At 51.1% G+C, this 17,585-nt stretch overlaps 1 protein-coding gene across 1 annotated transcript in view; it reads right to left on the bottom strand.

The window, feature by feature from the left end:
• The window catches only part of GATD3 (glutamine amidotransferase class 1 domain containing 3), an 81,944-nt gene that overhangs the window by 39,911 nt on the left and 24,448 nt on the right, over positions 1 to 17,585 (bottom strand). Inside the window, exons 2-4 of the mRNA XM_068266327.1 lie at positions 17,057 to 17,109; positions 10,925 to 11,035; positions 4,253 to 4,372 (exon numbers count right to left, since the gene is read on the bottom strand). Coding sequence (XP_068122428.1) covers positions 4,253 to 4,372; positions 10,925 to 11,035; positions 17,057 to 17,109 — 284 coding nt within the window. The remainder of the gene's footprint in view (positions 1 to 4,252; positions 4,373 to 10,924; positions 11,036 to 17,056; positions 17,110 to 17,585) is intronic.

Raw genomic sequence — 17,585 nt, forward strand, 5'->3', positions numbered from 1 at the left:
TGGGAAAGACAGTGCATCTTACCAATCGCACAAGGGAGCTAATGTTATGTGTCCATGTGCACCATGCGCATACACCAGCATAAGCTGTCTGCATGCTGACAAACATACAGGGGAAGGGGGGAGTGCACCGAATTGGACCCTAGCCACAGAGGTCAATGATAAGAATAAACATACATATATCCAGGCACATCGCCTCTAGTTAGGACATTAAATAAATTATTAGGGAAAGGGAGGTGCTGAAGGGGGTGTGGCTAGAAAACAGCAAAAATCTATTAACCCTTCGGTGCACTCCCCCCTTCCCCTGTATGTTTGTCAGCATGCAGACAGCTTATGCTGGTGTATGCGCATGGTGCACATGGACACATAACATTAGCTCCCTTGTGCGATTGGTAAGATGCACTATCTTTCCCAGGAGAGGAAGTTAGGATGTGTGCACCTAATCCATTGATAGGTCTGATGCAATGAATGTGTTTGCATGTCTGCACTGTGCGTGTTACAGGGCCAGAGTTAGGACACCTATGTCTACCTGGGTACTTCTGCGCAGTATAGGTGACTAAGCAAGAGAATGCATTCTTCTGTGAACTAAAACCCCGGCTTTTAATTTAGCTGTAGGGATAACAGTGGTGCCTGGATGAGTGAATCTGTGAATGCAATTGTTTGAACATTTGCATGTGAGTGTGCGAAGGGTTAATAGATTTTTGCTGTTTTCTAGCCACACCCCCTTCAGCACCTCCCTTTCCCTAATAATTTATTTAATGTCCTAACTAGAGGCGATGTGCCTGGATATATGTATGTTTATTCTTATCATTGACCCCTGTGGCTAGGGTCCAATTCGGTGCACTCCCCCCTTCCCCTGTATGTTTGTCAGCATGCAGACAGCTTATGCTGGTGTATGCGCATGGTGCACATGGACACATAACATTAGCTCCCTTGTGCGATTGGTAAGATGCACTGTCTTTCCCAGGAGAGGAAGTTAGGATGTGTGCTCCTAATCCATTGATAGGTTTGATGCAATGAATGTGTTTGCATGTCTGCACTATGCATGTTACAGGGCCAGAGTTAGGACACCTATGTTTACCTGGGTACTTCTGCGCAGTATAGGTGATTAAGCATAAGAATGCATTCTTCTGTGAACTAAAACCCTGGCTTTTAATTTAGCTGTAGGGATAACAGTTGTGCCTGGATGAGTGAATCTGTGAATGCAATTGTTTGAACATTTGCATGTGAGTGTGCGAAGGGTTAATAGATTTTTCCCGTGTCTATACAGGGACACCACCTGAGAAGGGATCCATGTACCAGCTGACAGCCGGGTAACAGACAACCGGGGCCCACACACATACAATCACATCACCATGTGTCTATACAGGGACACCACCTGAGAAGGGATCCATGCACCAGCTGACAGCCGGGTAACAGACAACCGGGGCCCACACACATACAATCACACCACCATCACCACGTGTCTATACAGGGACACCACCTGAGAAGGGATCCATGTACCAGCTGACAGCCGGGTAACAGACAACCGGGGCCCACACACATACAATCACACCACCACGTGTCTATACAGGGACACCACCTGAGAAGGGATCCATGTACCAGCTGACAGCCGGGTAACAGACAACCGGGGCCCACACACATACAATCACATCACCCCGTGTCTATACAGGGACACCACCTGAGAAGGGATCCATGTACCAGCTGACAGCCGGGTAACAGACAACCGGGGCCCACACACATACAATCACATCACCATGTGTCTATACAGGGACACCACCTGAGAAGGGATCCATGCACCAGCTGACAGCCGGGTAACAGACAACCGGGGCCCACACACATACAATCACACCACCATCACCACGTGTCTATACAGGGACACCACCTGAGAAGGGATCCATGTACCAGCTGACAGCCGGGTAACAGACAACCGGGGCCCACACACATACAATCACACCACCACGTGTCTATACAGGGACACCACCTGAGAAGGGATCCATGTACCAGCTGACAGCCGGGTAACAGACAACCGGGGCCCACACACATACAATCACACCACCATCACCACGTGTCTATACAGGGACACCACCTGAGAAGGGATCCATGCACCAGCTGACAGCCAGGTAACAGACAACCGGGGCCCACACACATACAATCACATCACCACGTGTCTATACAGGGACACCACCTGAGAAGGGATCCATGCACCAGCTGACAGCCGGATAACAGACAACCGGGGCCCACACACATACAATCACATCACCATCACCACGTGTCTATACAGGGACACCACCTGAGAAGGGATCCATGTACCAGCTGACAGCCGGGTAACAGACAACCGGGGCCCACACACATACAATCACATCACCATCACCACGTGTCTATACAGGGACACCACCTGAGAAGGGATCCATGTACCAGCTGACAGCCGGGTAACAGACAACCGGGGCCCACACACATACAATCACATCACCATCACCACGTGTCTATACAGGGACACCACCTAAAGAGCAGCAGTTATAGAAAACAGCCTTTAACCCTTTGTTCTACGCAAAATACAAGAGCCCCGCCGTATCGGGACAGGAAGGCCAGGTGGTGAGAGGAATCACCGCTTTCAGGTACTTTGGAGGTCAGGGAGGGGTCTTAGGCCGTGCTTAGGAGGAGACCTTTCACCTCTGATTGATCCATTTCAGTACTGAGATACAGTTCCTAAATATTTGTGTCAATGTTGCAGTTGCATATTTCTGAAACCGTTCTCTACTCATCTTCTCCTTCATGTAGATATCAAACATTAATAAACTCAACTTTCGGGTTTTTGAGAAATGGTTTTTCTTTTTACTACTTTTGCCATAATTCATTACACACGACCAGTACACTCTACACTTCGTTGGTATTTCTTGTTAACATTGCCCTTAAGTGAGAATATGGAATTTGTATATATGGAATACATAAGCCAATGCGTATGAGGGGGAGGGTGTGTGTTGGCTCCTGTAAGGATAAGCGAGTGAAACACATATTGGAGTGGTTGCCGCCTCTCCTCCTGATACTGCCCCCATCTGGCCGCAGCACTCCACACCCTTCTACATCCTCCTGATACTTCCTCCTTCTGGCCGCAGCACTCCACACCCTTCTACATCCTCCTGATACTTCCTCCTTCTGGCCGCAGCACTCCACACCCTTCTACATCCTCCTGATACTTCCTCCTTCTGGCCGCAGCACTCCACACCCTTCTACATCCTCCTGATACTTCCTCCTTCTGGCCGCAGCACTCCAAACCCTTCTACATCCTCCTGATACTTCCTCCTTCTGGCCGCAGCACTCCACACCCTTCTACATCCTCCTGATACTTCCTCCTTCTGGCCGCAGCACTCCACACCCTTCTACATCCTCCTGATACTTCCTCCTTCTGGCCGCAGCACTCCACACCCTTCTACATCCTCCTGATACTTCCTCCTTCTGGCCGCAGCACTCCACACCCTTCTACATCCTCCTGATACTTCCTCCTTCTGGCCGCAGCACTCCACACCCTTCTACATCCTCCTGATACTTCCTCCTTCTGGCCACAGCACTCCAAACCCTTCTACATCCTCCTGATACTTCCTCTTTCTGGCCGCAGCACTCCACACCCTTCTACATCCTCCTGATACTTCCTCCTTCTGGCCGCAGCACTCCACACCCTTCTACATCCTCCTGATACTTCCTCCTTCTGGCCGCAGCACTCCAAACCCTTCTACATCCTCCTGATACTTCCTCTTTCTGGCCGCAGCACTCCACACCCTTCTACATCCTCCTGATACTTCCTCCTTCTGGCCGCAGCACTCCAAACCTTTCTACATCCTTCTGATACTTCCTCCTTCTGGCCGCCGCACTCCATACCCTGCTACAGCCAGAAGGAGGAAGTATCAAGAGGATATAGAAGTGTGTGGAGTGCTGCGTAAAGATGGAGGAAGTATCAGGAGGATGTAGAAGGGTGTGGGGTGCTACAGCCAGAAGGAAGAAGTATCAGGAAGGATGTGCTGTGGCCAGAGATGGAGGCTGGCTGTATGACATCACACCAGAGATGGCGGTTGGTTATATGACATCACACCAGAGGTGGAGGCTGGCTGTGTGACATCACACCAGAGATGGCAGTTGGTTATATGACATCACATCAGAGGTGGAGGCTGGCTGTATGACGTCACAGCAGAGGTGGCGGATGGCTATATGATGTCACACAACAGATAATAAAACCCCTGTACTCCTCCGTTATACTCACAGGTTTTTGGCGGCACCAAATCCTCCAGGAAATATGACGGCATCGTAATCCTGCGCACTCAGCTGAGACAAGGCAGTGATGTCACCGCGAGCCAGGCGGGCGGACTCTACCAACACGTTCCTGCAGGGGGGGACACAATTCACACACAGGGTTATTGGCACTTACAGCTCTGCTGGGCAGATTGTACAGACAGATTGCGTAGTGTGTGGGCTGTCTAACATCTCAATGAAGCCTCTTGTGATTACGATACCGGACAGCTGCCGTGAGATACGGTAATGGCTTGTACAGGCCACACACGTACAATGACTGTCACCCGATGAGATCAGGAAGTAATCCCTCAGGAAACAGTTCAGGGCCGAGGCTCAACAGATGCACTGCCTGGGCCCCAAATGCGGCCAATCACACCGGTTACTATGGAAGGGGAGTGGCTTGCTGTGGGTGGGGCAAGAACATTGCACTGGCGGTTGTGAAAGATTTGCCATGCGGTGTCACAAATATTTTATGTGTATTGTCATTTGTTTTTAGGTAATATATACTGCTGTATGTGTAATATGTTAGTTATATATATATATATATATATATATATATATATATATATATATATATATATATATATATATACACACACACACACACACACAAACACACACACACTGTACACACACACACTGTACACACACACACACACTGTACGTACACACACACACACACACACACACAGTACACACACACACACACACACACACACACACACACACACACACACACACACACACAGTACACACACACACACACACACACACACACACACACACACACACACACACACACACACACACACACACACACACAGTACACACACACACACACACACACACTGTACACACACACACACACACACACTGTACACACACACACTGTACACACACACACAGTATATAAATATATAACTAATATAAATGCGAAAGTTCGGATGTTTGAATGTTTGTTACTCAATAACGCACCAATAGCTGAACGGATTTGAATGTAATTTGGCACACACATAGTACATTACCTGGAATAACAGATAGAATACTTTTTATCCCCATAACCAAAAAGTGGGCGGAGACAAATACAAATGTCACTGGGAAAATATAAACTGCAGCCATTCTTACACTGTTACTGGAAGGGTTCTCAAACTGTGCATAATTGGTCACTGGGTGACTGGGATTAATATTCAGAAAAGTGGGTGGAGTCTACAAAAGCCAATCAAAATTCACCTGTTAATTTTCAAGGGGAATATGTAATTGCTGCCATTCTTGCCCTGTTAATGGCACAAGCCTCAAACCTGGTGCAGATGGTCATTGGCTCACTGGGGTTCAATTTCAGAAAAGGGGTGGAGCCACAAAACAGCCGATCAGATTTGTTTCATTTCAATGCAAATTATTGATGCCAAAGACCACAAAGCTCACAAACTAGGTCAAATACAGGGCCTTCTCAAAAAATTAGCATATTGTGATAAAGTTCATTATTTTCTGTAATGTACTGATAAACATTAGACTTTCATATATTTTAGATCCATTGCACACAACTGAAGTAGTTCAAGCCTTTTATTGTTTTAATATTGATGATTTTGGCATACAGCTCATGAAAACCCCAAATTCCTATCTCAAAAAATTAGCATATTTCATCCGACCAATAAAAGAAAAGTGTTTTTAAAACAAAAAAAAAGTCACCCTTCAAATAATTATGTTCAGTTATGCACGCAATACTTGGTCGGGAATCCTTTTGCAGAAATGACTGCTTCAATGCGGCGTGGCATGGAGGCAATCAGCCTGTGGCACTGCTCAGGTGTTATGGAGGCCCAGGATGCTTCAATGCGGCGTGGAGGCAATCAGCCCGTGGCACTGCTCAGGTGTTATGGAGGCCCAGGATGCTTCAATGCGGCGTGGCATGGAGGCAATCAGCCTGTGGCACTGCTCAGGTGTTATGGAGGCCCAGGATGCTTCAATGCGGTGTGGCATGGAGGCAATCAGCCTGTGGCACTGCTCAGGTGTTATGGAGGCCCAGGATGCTTCAATGCGGCGTGGCATGGAGGCAATCAGCCGGTGGCACTGCTCAGGTGTTATGGAGGCCCAGGATGCTTCGATAGCGGCGTGGCATGGAGGCAATCAGCCTGTGGCACTGCTCAGGTGTTATGGAGGCCCAGGATGCTTCAATGCGGCGTGGAGGCAATCAGCCTGTGGCACTGCTCCGGTGTTATGGAGGCCCAGGATGCTTCAATGCGGCGTGGCATGGAGGCAATCAGCCTGTGGCACTGCTCAGGTGTTATGGAGGCCCAGGATGCTTCAATGCGGTGTGGCATGGAGGCAATCAGCCTGTGGCACTGCTCAGGTGTTATGGAGGCCCAGGATGCTTCAATGCGGCGTGGCATGGAGGCAATCAGCCTGTGGCACTGCTCAGGTGTTATGGAGGCCCAGGATGCTTCAATGCGGCGTGGCATGGAGGCAATCAGCCTGTGGCACTGCTCAGGTGTTATGGAGGCCCAGGATGCTTCAATGCGGCGTGGCATGGAGGCAATCAGCCCGTGGCACTGCTCAGGTGTTATGGAGGCCCAGGATGCTTCGATATCGGCCTTAAGCTCATCCAGAGTGTTGGGTCTTGTGTCTCTCAACTTTCTCTTCACAATATCCCACAGATTCTCTATGGGGTTCAGGTCAGGAGAGTTGGCAGGCCAATTGAGCACAGTAATACCATGGTCAGTAAACCATTTACCAGTGGTTTTGGCACTGTGAGCAGGTGCCAGGTCGTGCTGAAAAATGAAATCTTCATCTCCATAAAGCTTTTCAGCAGATGGAAGCATGAAGTGCTCCAAAATCTCCTGATAGCTAGCTGCATTGACCCTGCAGTGGCGTAGCTAAGGAGCTGTGGGCCCCGATGCAAGTTTTACAATGGGGCCCCCCATGCACTCTATACATAGCAATTAAAACGGCGCACTAAAAGCTGCCAATGGCAACTACAATGTCAGGGGTGCAAGAAGGGGATGGGAAATAGCTTGTTAATGATTACCACTATTCAAAGTAGATATATAAATGATTATTATGAGCACAGGACCAATATAGAGCTAATACTGTAGTTGAGGGAGGGCCATTCGGGGCCCCTCTGGCCCAAGGGCCCCGATGCGGTCGCTACCGCTGCACCCCCTATTGCTACGCCCCTGACCCTGCCCTTGATAAAACACAGTGGACCAACACCAGCAGCTGACATGGCACCCCAGACCATCACTGACTGTGGGTACTTGACACTGGACTTCAGGCATTTTGGCATTTCCCTCTCCCCAGTCTTCCTCCAGACTCTGGCACCTTGATTTCCGAATGACATGCAAAAGTTGCTTTCATCCGAAAAAAGTACTTTGAACCACTGAGTAACAGTCCAGTGCTGCTTCTCTGTAGCCCAGGTCAGGCGCTTCTGCCGCTGTTTCTGGTTCAAAAGTGGCTTGACCTGGGGAATGCGGCACCTGTAGCCCACTTCCTGCACACGCCTGTACACGGTGGCTCTGGATGTTTCTACTCCAGACTCAGTGCACTGCTTCCGCAGGTCCCCCAAGGTCTGGAATCGGTCCTTCTCCACAATCTTCCTCAGGGTCCGGTCACCTCTTCTCGTTGTGCAGCGTTTTCTGCCACACTTTTTCCTTCCCACAGACTTCCCAATAAGGTGCCTTGATACAGCACTCTGGGAACTGCCTATTCATTCAGAAATTTCTTTCTGTGTCTTACCCTCTTGCTTGAGGGTGTCAATGATGGCCTTCTGGACAGCAGTCAGGTCGGCAGTCTTACCCATGATTGCGGTTTTGAGTAATGAACCAGGCTGGGAGTTTTTAAAAGCCTCAGGAATCTTTTGCAGGTGTTTAGAGTTAATTAGTTGATTCAGATGATTAGGTTAATAGCTCGTTTAGAGAACCTTTTCATGATATGCTAATTTTTTGAGATAGGAAATTTGGGGTTTTCATGAGCTGTATGCCAAAATCATCAATATTAAAACAATAAAAGGCTTGAACTACTTCAGTTGTGTGTAATGAATGTAAAATATGTGAAAGTCTAATGTTTATCAGTACATTACAGAAAATAATGAACTTTATCACAATATGCTAATTTTTTTAGAAGGACCTGTAGACCAGCAAGGCTGCCGGGCAACTGGTATTGTTTAACAGAAAATAAATATGGCAGCCTCCATGTTCTTCTTACTTTAGGTGTCCTTTAAAGGCCAGGCGTATCTTCCCAGGGAAAGGTGTGAGCCTCCCTGCGGGGGATACCCCAGAACCTCATATAGTCAGAAAATCAGTACAGATACAGGTAAATCTGATGAGATACTGACACAGATGTAAGAACTCTAATGTACTGATGACAGAAATATGTTGCTGGATATTCTTGCTATTGGTATCCTGATTGTAACCCCGTCACATGTACTGTTTGTATACGCTTCACATATACCTGTATATACTCGTGTATAAGCCGAGGGTAGGAAATGTAGCAGCTACTGCATTTCAATCATCAAAATCAATGCCAATAAAATGACATTATAGGAAGCCCCAGTTAAGTAGAACTGCTTGCCTTTATAACTTCCCGGGCACACATAATGTTTATGGTGAACATACACAAGTGCTGCATACATATATGCACTGGCTTGGGGATAGATGATCCTGCTGGAGTCTCACTCCCGGCATCACCGCTGCACGCTGATTCCACCAGCAAATCACTCGGGGGCCCAGGGAAACGTCACTCCTCACCCAGCAAAGTAGGTGACTCGCGTATAAGTTGGGGGCAGGGAGGAAGGGAGGGGGGACTTTTCATCAGTTTTTTGTGCTGAAAAAATTAGGCTTATATGCGAGTGTATACGGTAATCACAAGAATACATTGACAGTATTATAGAAAAAGGATTCTGGTCTGAGACTCCACTTATGTCATTGGGGATATCCTATACAATAACACCTAACTGTCCCTGCGTCATCAGCATCTTTCCCTGTCTGTCCGTCCGAAGCATGTGCGCAGTACAGAAAGCCGTTAGGATGGGAGGTGAGGCCAGGGAGCAGGGCGGGTGTGCGCGCGTGTGGCGGGCGTGCATGTGCGCAGTACAGAAAGCCGTTAGGATGGGAGGTGAGGCCAGGGAGCAGGGCGGGTGTGCGCGCGTGTGGCGGGCGTGCATGTGCGCAGTACAGACAGCCGTTAGGATGGGAGGTGAGGCCAGGGAGCAGGGCGGGTGTGCGTGTGGCGGGCGTGCATGTGCGCAGTACAGAAAGCCGTTAGGATGGGAGGTGAGGCCAGGGAGCAGGGCGGGTGTGCGTGCGTGTGGCGGGCGTGCATGTGCGCAGTACAGAAAGCCGTTAGGATGGGAGGTGAGGCCAGGGAGCAGGGAGGGTGTGCGCGCGTGTGGCGGGCGTGCATGTGCGCAGTACAGAAAGCCTTTAGGATGGGAGGTGAGGCCAGGGAGCAGGGCGGGTGTGCGCGCGTGTGGCGGGCGTGCATGTGCGCAGTACAGAAAGCCGTTAGGATGGGAGGTGAGGCCAGGGAGCAGGGCGGGTGTGCGTGCGTGTGGTGGGCGTGCATGTGCGCAGTACAGAAAGCCGTTAGGATGGGAGGTGAGGCCAGGGAGCAGGGCGGGTGTGCGCGCGTGTGGCGGGCGTGCATGTGCGCAGTACAGAAAGCCGTTAGGATGGGAGGTGGGGCCAGGGAGCAGGGCGGGTGTGCGCGCGTGTGGCGGGCGTGCATGTGCGCAGTACAGAAAGCCGTTAGGATGGGAGGTGAGGCCAGGGAGCAGGGCGGGTGTGCGTGCGTGTGGTGGGCGTGCATGTGCGCAGTACAGAAAGCCGTTAGGATGGGAGGTGAGGCCAGGGAGCAGGGCGGCGGGCGGGCAGCGATAATTTCCCTACCTAAAGCCCGTTTTTATCCGAGCTTAGGTAGACTAGTCTGTAATAATACAAATACCTATTGCTGGTATGACAGTGGCTGAGAGCCCATCTGACCGACCCCTAGGAGATCAGACACTTCAATGCAGGGCCGGGCCGAGGCATAGGCTGGAGAGGCTCCAGCCTCAGGGCGCAGTGTAGGAGGGGGCGCAGAATTCATTCAGATGTCATTCCCAATTGTGTTTGAAGCAGAAAGAAATAAGAAAAGGGGATAAATAGAAGTGACTGCAAGCCAGATAACAAGATATTAAGGTGTTGGGGAGGTTGTGGGCCCTGTGGAGGCTCTTAGTCTAATAGCAATCAGTGTTTGATGGCTCGGGGGCAGGGATGGAGGGGCGCACTTTGGTGTCTCAGCCTTGGGTGCTGGAGGACCTTGTCCCGGCTCTGCTTCAATGAGTTTAGTGTTCTTCATAGTTAGTTCACCTATTTTATAGGACGGTGACACCGGATGTCCAGGTGATGTTAGAGGGCTGCTGTGCACACACTTGATCCGTACCCAAGTCAATCTTCATCTATTAGTCCAGTGAGTGTGCATAGCTGCAAATATGGGAGAGGCCAGGGATGGGTGCAGATAAAGGGGAGAGGAAACTGCTGCTGTCATAGGATATGGAATACATGAGGGGGCGGGTCACAAGGTTTCTGCCACGCCCAGGAAGTAATGTGTCTCTACAAACCCTAACTAATAAAATAAACTAATCCACTGAGGAAGCTGTGGGATGGAGATGACGCACCTGCTCTCCTGGCTGGGCTGCCCCTTGCTGTGATCAACAACGTGCATCTGAGGAATATCCGGGGCAAACATCTTCACTTCTGCCCCTGCACGGCTCAAGTGGACCAGGATACTGAGGGAAGAGAAAACACAGCACACAGGTCAACCAGGAGGAGCAGAGGGGACAGCTGGGGAGCAGAGGGGACACTGAGGAGCAGAGGGGACACTGAGGAAGAGGAGCAGAGGGGACACTGAGGAGCAGAGGGGACAGCTGGGAAAGAGGAGCAGAGGGGACAGCTGGGGAAGAGGAGCAGAGGGGACAGCTGGGGAGCAGGGGGGACAGCTGGGGAGCAGAGGGGACAGCTGAGGAAGAGGAGAGGACAGCTGGGGAGCATAGGGGACAGCTGAGGAAGAGGAGCAGAGGGGACAGCTGGGGAAGAGGAGCAGAGGGGACAGTTGAGGAGCAGAGGGGACAGCTGGGGAGCAGAGGGGACAGCTGGGGAGCAGAGGGGACAGCTGGGGAGCAGAGGGGACAGCTGAGGAGCAGAGGGGACAGCTGAGGAGCAGAGGGGACAGCTGGGGAGCAGGGGGGACAGCTGGGGAGCAGAGGGGACAGCTGAGGAAGAGGAGAGGACCGCTGGGGAGCAGAGGGGACAGCTGAGGAAGAGGAGAGGACCGCTGGGGAGCAGAAGGGACAGCTGAGGAAGAGGAGAGGACAGCTGGGGAGCAGAGGGGACCGCTGCGGAAGAGGAGCAGAGGGGACAGATGAGGAGCAGAGGGGACAGCTGGGGAAGAGGAGCAGAGGGGACAGTTGAGGAGCAGAGGGGACAGCTGAGGAGCAGAGGGGACAGCTGAGGAGCAGAGGGGACAGCTGAGGAGCAGAGGGGACAGCTGGGGAGCAGAAGGATTACTGAGGAAGAGAAGCAGAGGGGACAGCTGAGGAAGAGGATAGGACCGCTGGGGAGCAGAAGGGACAGCTGGGGAGCAGAGGGGACGCTGAGGAGCAGAGGGGACAGCTGGGGAGCAGAGGGGACACTGAGGAAGAGGAGCAGAGGGGACAGCTGGGGAGCAGAGGGGACAGCTGAGGAAGAGGAGCAGAGGGGACAGCTGGGGAAGAGGAGAAGAGGGGACAGCTGAGGAGCAGAGGGGACAGCTGAGGAGCAGAGGGGACAGCTGGGGAGCAGAGGGATTACTGAGGAAGAGAAGCAGAGGGGACAGCTGAGGAAGAGGAGAGGACCGCTGGGGAGCAGAAGGGACGGCTGAGGAAGAGGAGAGGACAGCTGGGGAGCAGAGGGGACAGCTGAGGAAGAGGAGCAGAGGGGACAGCTGGGGAAGAGGAGCAGAGGGGACAGCTGAGGAGCAGAGGGGACAGCTGAGGAGCAGAGGGGACAGCTGGGGAGCAGAGGGATTACTGAGGAAGAGAAGCAGAGGGGACAGCTGAGGAAGAGGAGAGGACCGCTGGGGAGCAGAAGGGACAGCTGAGGAAGAGGAGAGGACAGCTGGGGAGCAGAGGGGACAGCTGAGGAAGAGGAGCAGAGGGGACAGCTGGGGAAGAGGAGCAGAGAGGGCAGCTGAGGAAGAGGAGAGGACCGCTGGGGAGCAGAGGGGACAGCTGGGGAGCAGAGGGGACAGCTGAGGAAGAGGAGCAGATAGGACAGCTGAGGAAGAGGAGAGGACCGCTGGGGAGCAGAGGGGACAGCTGGGGAGCAGAGGGGACAGATGAGGAAGAGGAAGAGAGGGGACAGCTGGGGAAGAGGAGCAGAGGGGACAGCTGAGGAGCAGAGGGGACAGCTGAGGAGCAGAGAGGACAGCTGAGGAGCAGAGGGGACAGCTGGGGAAGAGGAGCAGAGGGGACAGCTGAGGAGCAGAGGGGACAGCTGAGGAGCAGAGGGGACAGCTGAGGAGCAGAGGGGACAGCTGGGGAGCAGAGGGGACAGCTGAGGAGCAGAGGGGACAGCTGAGGAGCAGAGGGGACAGCTGAGGAGCAGAGGGGACAGCTGGGGAGCAGAGGGGACAGCTGGGGAGCAGAGGGGACAGTTGAGGAAGAGGGGAGGACAGCTGGGGAGCAGAAGGGACAGCTGAGGAAGAGGGGAGGCCAGGGGAGGGGTGGGGAAGAATGGTGCATGTAATGGAAGGGGTGTGGTTTGAGAGGTCATAGAATTTGAGGACATAAAAAGCAGTGGTCAGTTCAGACAAAGTCACTAGTTCTGGAGGAGTGTGTAGAGAGAAATAACTCGGTAGCCACAGAAAGTAACGGATGAGGTACACTATTGGAGGCGTGGTCAGTTACTCACTATTGGAGGTGTGGTCAGTTACTCACTATTGGAAGCGTGGTCAGCTACACACTATTGGAGGTGTGGTCAGTTACACACTATTGGAGGCGTGGTCAGTTACTCACTATTGGAGGTGTGGTCAGTTACTCACTATTGGAAGCGTGGTCAGCTACACACTATTGGAGGTGTGGTCAGTTACACACTATTGGAGGTGTGGTCAGTTACACACTATTGGAGGTGTGGTCAGTTGAACACTATTGGAGGCGTGGTCAGTTACTCACTATTGGAGGTGTGGTCAGTAGCACACTATTGGATGTGTGGTCAGTTACACACTATTAGAGGTGTGGTCAGTTACACACTACTGGAGGTGTGGTCAGTTACACACTATTGGAGGTGTGGTCAGTTACACACTATTGGAGGAGTGGTCAGTTACACACTATTTGAGGTGTGGTCAGTTACACACTACTGGAGGTGTGGTCAGTAGCACACTATTGGGGACATGGTCAGTTACTCACTATTGGAGATGTGGTCAGTTACACACTATTGGAGGTGTGGTCAGTTACACACTATTGGAGGTGTGGTCAGTTACACACTATTAGAGGTGTGGTCAGTTACACACTATTGGAGGTGTGGTCAGTAGCACACTATTGGAAGCGTGATCAGCTACACACTATTGGAGGTGTGGTCAGTAGCACACTATTGGAGGTGTGGTCAGTTACATTCCATTGGAGGTGTGGTCAGTAGCACACTATTGGAGGTGTGGTCAGTAGCACACTACTGGAGGTGTGGGCAGTAGCACACTATTGGAGGTGTGGTCAGTTGCACACTATTGGAGGTGTGGTCAGTTACACACTATTAGAGGTGTGGTCAGTTACACACTATTAGAGGTGTGGTCAGTTACACACTATTGGAGGTGTGGTCAGTAGCACACTATTGGAGGTGTGGTCAGTTACACACTATTGGAGGTGTGGTCAGTTGCACACTATTGGAGGTGTGGTCACTAGCACACTATTGGAGGTGTGGTCAGTAGCACACTATTGGAGGTGTGGTCAGTAGCACACTATTGGAGGTGTGGTCAGTAGCACACTATTGGAGGTGTGGTCAGTTACACACTATTGGAGGTGTGGTCAGTAGCACACTATTGGAGGTGTGGTCAGTAGCACACTATTGGAGGTGTGGTCAGTAGCACACTATTGGAGGTGTGGTCAGTAGCACACTATTGGAGGTGTGGTCAGTAGCACACTATTGGAGGTGTGGTCAGTAGCACACTATTGGAGGTGTGGTCAGTAGCACACTATTAGAGGTGTGGTCAGTAGCACACTATTGGAGGAGTGGTCAGTAGCACACTATTGGAGGTGTGGTCAGTAGCACACTATTGGAGGTGTGGTCAGTAGCACACTATTGGAGGTGTGGTCAGTTACAAACTACTGGAGGCGTGGTCAGTTACACACTATTGGAGGTGTGGTCAGTTACACACTATTGGAGGTGTGGTCAGTTACATTCTATTGGAGGTGTGGTCAGTAGCACACTATTGGAGGAGTGGTCAGTTACACTATTGAAGGTGTGGTCAGTTACACACTATTGGAGGCGTGGTCAGTTACACACTATTGGAGGTGTGGTCAGTTATACACTATTGGAGGCGTGGTCAGTTGCACACTACTGGAGGCGTGGTCAGTTGCACACTACTGGAGGCGTGGTCAGTTGCACACTATTGGAGGTGTGGTCAGTTGCACACTATTGGAGGTGTGGTCAGTTGCACACTATTGAAGGCGTGGTCAGTTGCACACTATTGGAGGCGTGGTCAGTAGCACACTATTGGAGGCGTGGTCAGTAGCACACCATTGGAGGCATGGTCAGTTATACACCATTGGAGGCGTGGTCAGTTACACACTACTGGAGGCGTGGTCAGTTACACACTATTGGAGGTGTGGTCAGCTACACACTATTGGAGGCGTGGTCGGTTACACACTATTGGAGGCGTGGTCAGTTACACACTATTGGAGGCGTGGTCAGTTACACACTATTGGAGGTGTGGTCAGTAGCACACTATTGGAGGCGTGGTCAGTTGCACACTATTGGAGGCGTGGTCAGCTACACACTATTGGAGGCGTGGTCAGTTACACACTATTGGAGGCGTGGTCAGTTACACACTATTGGAGGTGTGGTCAGTGGCACACTATTGGAGGCGTGGTCAGTGGCACACTATTGGAGGCGTGGTCAGTGGCACACTATTGGAGGCGTGGTCAGTTGCACACTATTGGAGGCGTGGTCAGCTACACTATTGGAGGTGTGGTCAGTAGCACACTATTGGAGGTGTGGTCAGTAGCACACTATTGGGGGTGTGGTCAGTAGCACACTATTGGAGGTGTGGTCAGTAGCACACTATTGGAGGTGTGGTCAGTAGCACATTATTGGAGGTGTGGTCAGTTACACACTATTGGAGGTGTGGTCAGTTACACACTATTGGAGGTGTGGTCAGTTACACTATTGGAGGTGTGGTCAGTTACACACTATTGGAGGTGTGGTCAGCAGCACACTATTGGAGGTGTGGTCAGCAGCACACTATTGGAGGTGTGGTCAGTTGCACACTATTGGGGGTGTGGTCAGTTACACACTATTGGAGGTGTGGTCAGTTACACACTATTGGAGGTGTGGTCAGTTACATTCTATTGGAGGTGTGGTCAGTAGCACACTATTGGAGGTGTGGTCATTGGAGGTGTGGTCAGTTGCACACTATTGGAAGTGTGGTCAGTAGCACACTATTGGAAGTGTGGTCAGTAGCACACTACTGGAGGTGTGGTCAGTAGCACACTATTGGAGGTGTGGTCAGTAGCACACTATTGGAGGTGTGGTCAGTAGCACACTATTGGAGGTGTGGTCAGTTGCACACTATTGGAGGTGTGGTCACTAGCACACTATTGGAGGTGTGGTCAGTAGCACACTATTGGAGGTGTGGTCAGTAGCACACTATTGGAGGTGTGGTCACTGGCACACTATTGGAGGTGTGGTCAGTTACACACTATTGGAGGTGTGGTCAGTAGCACACTATTGGAGGTGTGGTCAGTAGCACACTATTGGAGGTGTGGTCAGTAGCACACTATTGGAGGCATGGTCAGTTGCACGCTATTGGAGGTTTGGTCAGTTGCACACTATTGGAGGTGTGGTCAGTAGCACACTATTGGAGGTGTGGTCAGTAGCACACTATTGGAGGTGTGGTCACTAGCACACTATTGGAGGTGTGGTCAGTAGCACACTATTGGAGGTGTGGTCAGTAGCACACTATTGGAGGTGTGGTCAGTAGCACACTATTGGAGGTGTGGTCAGTTACACACTATTGGAGGTGTGGTCAGTAGCACACTATTGGAGGTGTGGTCAGTAGCACACTATTGGAGGTGTGGTCAGTAGCACACTATTGGAGGTGTGGTCAGTAGCACACTATTGGAGGTGTGGTCAGTAGCACACTATTGGAGGTGTGGTCAGTAGCACACTATTGGAGGTGTGGTCAGTAGCACACTATTAGAGGTGTGGTCAGTAGCACACTATTGGAGGAGTGGTCAGTAGCACACTATTGGAGGTGTGGTCAGTAGCACACTATTGGAGGTGTGGTCAGTAGCACACTATTGGAGGTGTGGTCAGTTACACACTATTGGAGGTGTGGTCAGTAGCACACTATTGGAGGTGTGGTCAGTAGCACAGTATTGGAGGTGTGGTCAGTAGCACAGTATTGGAGGTGTGGTCAGTAGCACAGTATTGGAGGTGTGGTCAGTAGCACACTATTGGAGGTGTGGTCAGTAGCACACTATTGGAGGTGTGGTCAGTTACACACTATTGGAGGTGTGGTCAGTAGCACAGTAGAATGGGTGGAGAGGGGTGCGACTTACGCTGACGCCTCGTGTATCTCGGTGCCATCGTACACTCCACAGCCCGACAAAACCTGTCACAAGACGTGGTAAATGTTACATATGTGTGCATGTGAGACAATGATGACCATACATCTCCTTTCTACTCCTGCCCCCAACTCACTAACCCTTCAAAAATTTTGCCTAGCTGCTCCCAGGGTTACACATGTGTTGTTTTAACTCAGGTTAGATCTATTGCCTGGAGGTTCACCTCACCGTGGTGCAAGAGTCCAGTATATTATACTTTAACGAGTTAATTGAAGGGCGCTGCTATATTAATTTAGAGCTGCCTATTCCTCAAGGTCTGGGGTATCCCCTTCCCCCTACCAATACTTGGAGCAAAAAAAAGTTAATACAGAGGATGGCGCTACGAACAGGCAGAGCCGAGACTCGAACACTGGTTGCCTGTGTCAAAGGCAGAGCCCTCAACCACTACACTATCCAGCCACCACTGGCTGGACTATTCCGGAATGTATAGTTATTATGCACACAATCCAATATATATATATAT

The sequence above is a fragment of the Hyperolius riggenbachi genome, chromosome 2, assembly GCF_040937935.1.
Source record: "Hyperolius riggenbachi isolate aHypRig1 chromosome 2, aHypRig1.pri, whole genome shotgun sequence".
NCBI classification, from domain to species: domain Eukaryota; kingdom Metazoa; phylum Chordata; class Amphibia; order Anura; family Hyperoliidae; genus Hyperolius; species Hyperolius riggenbachi.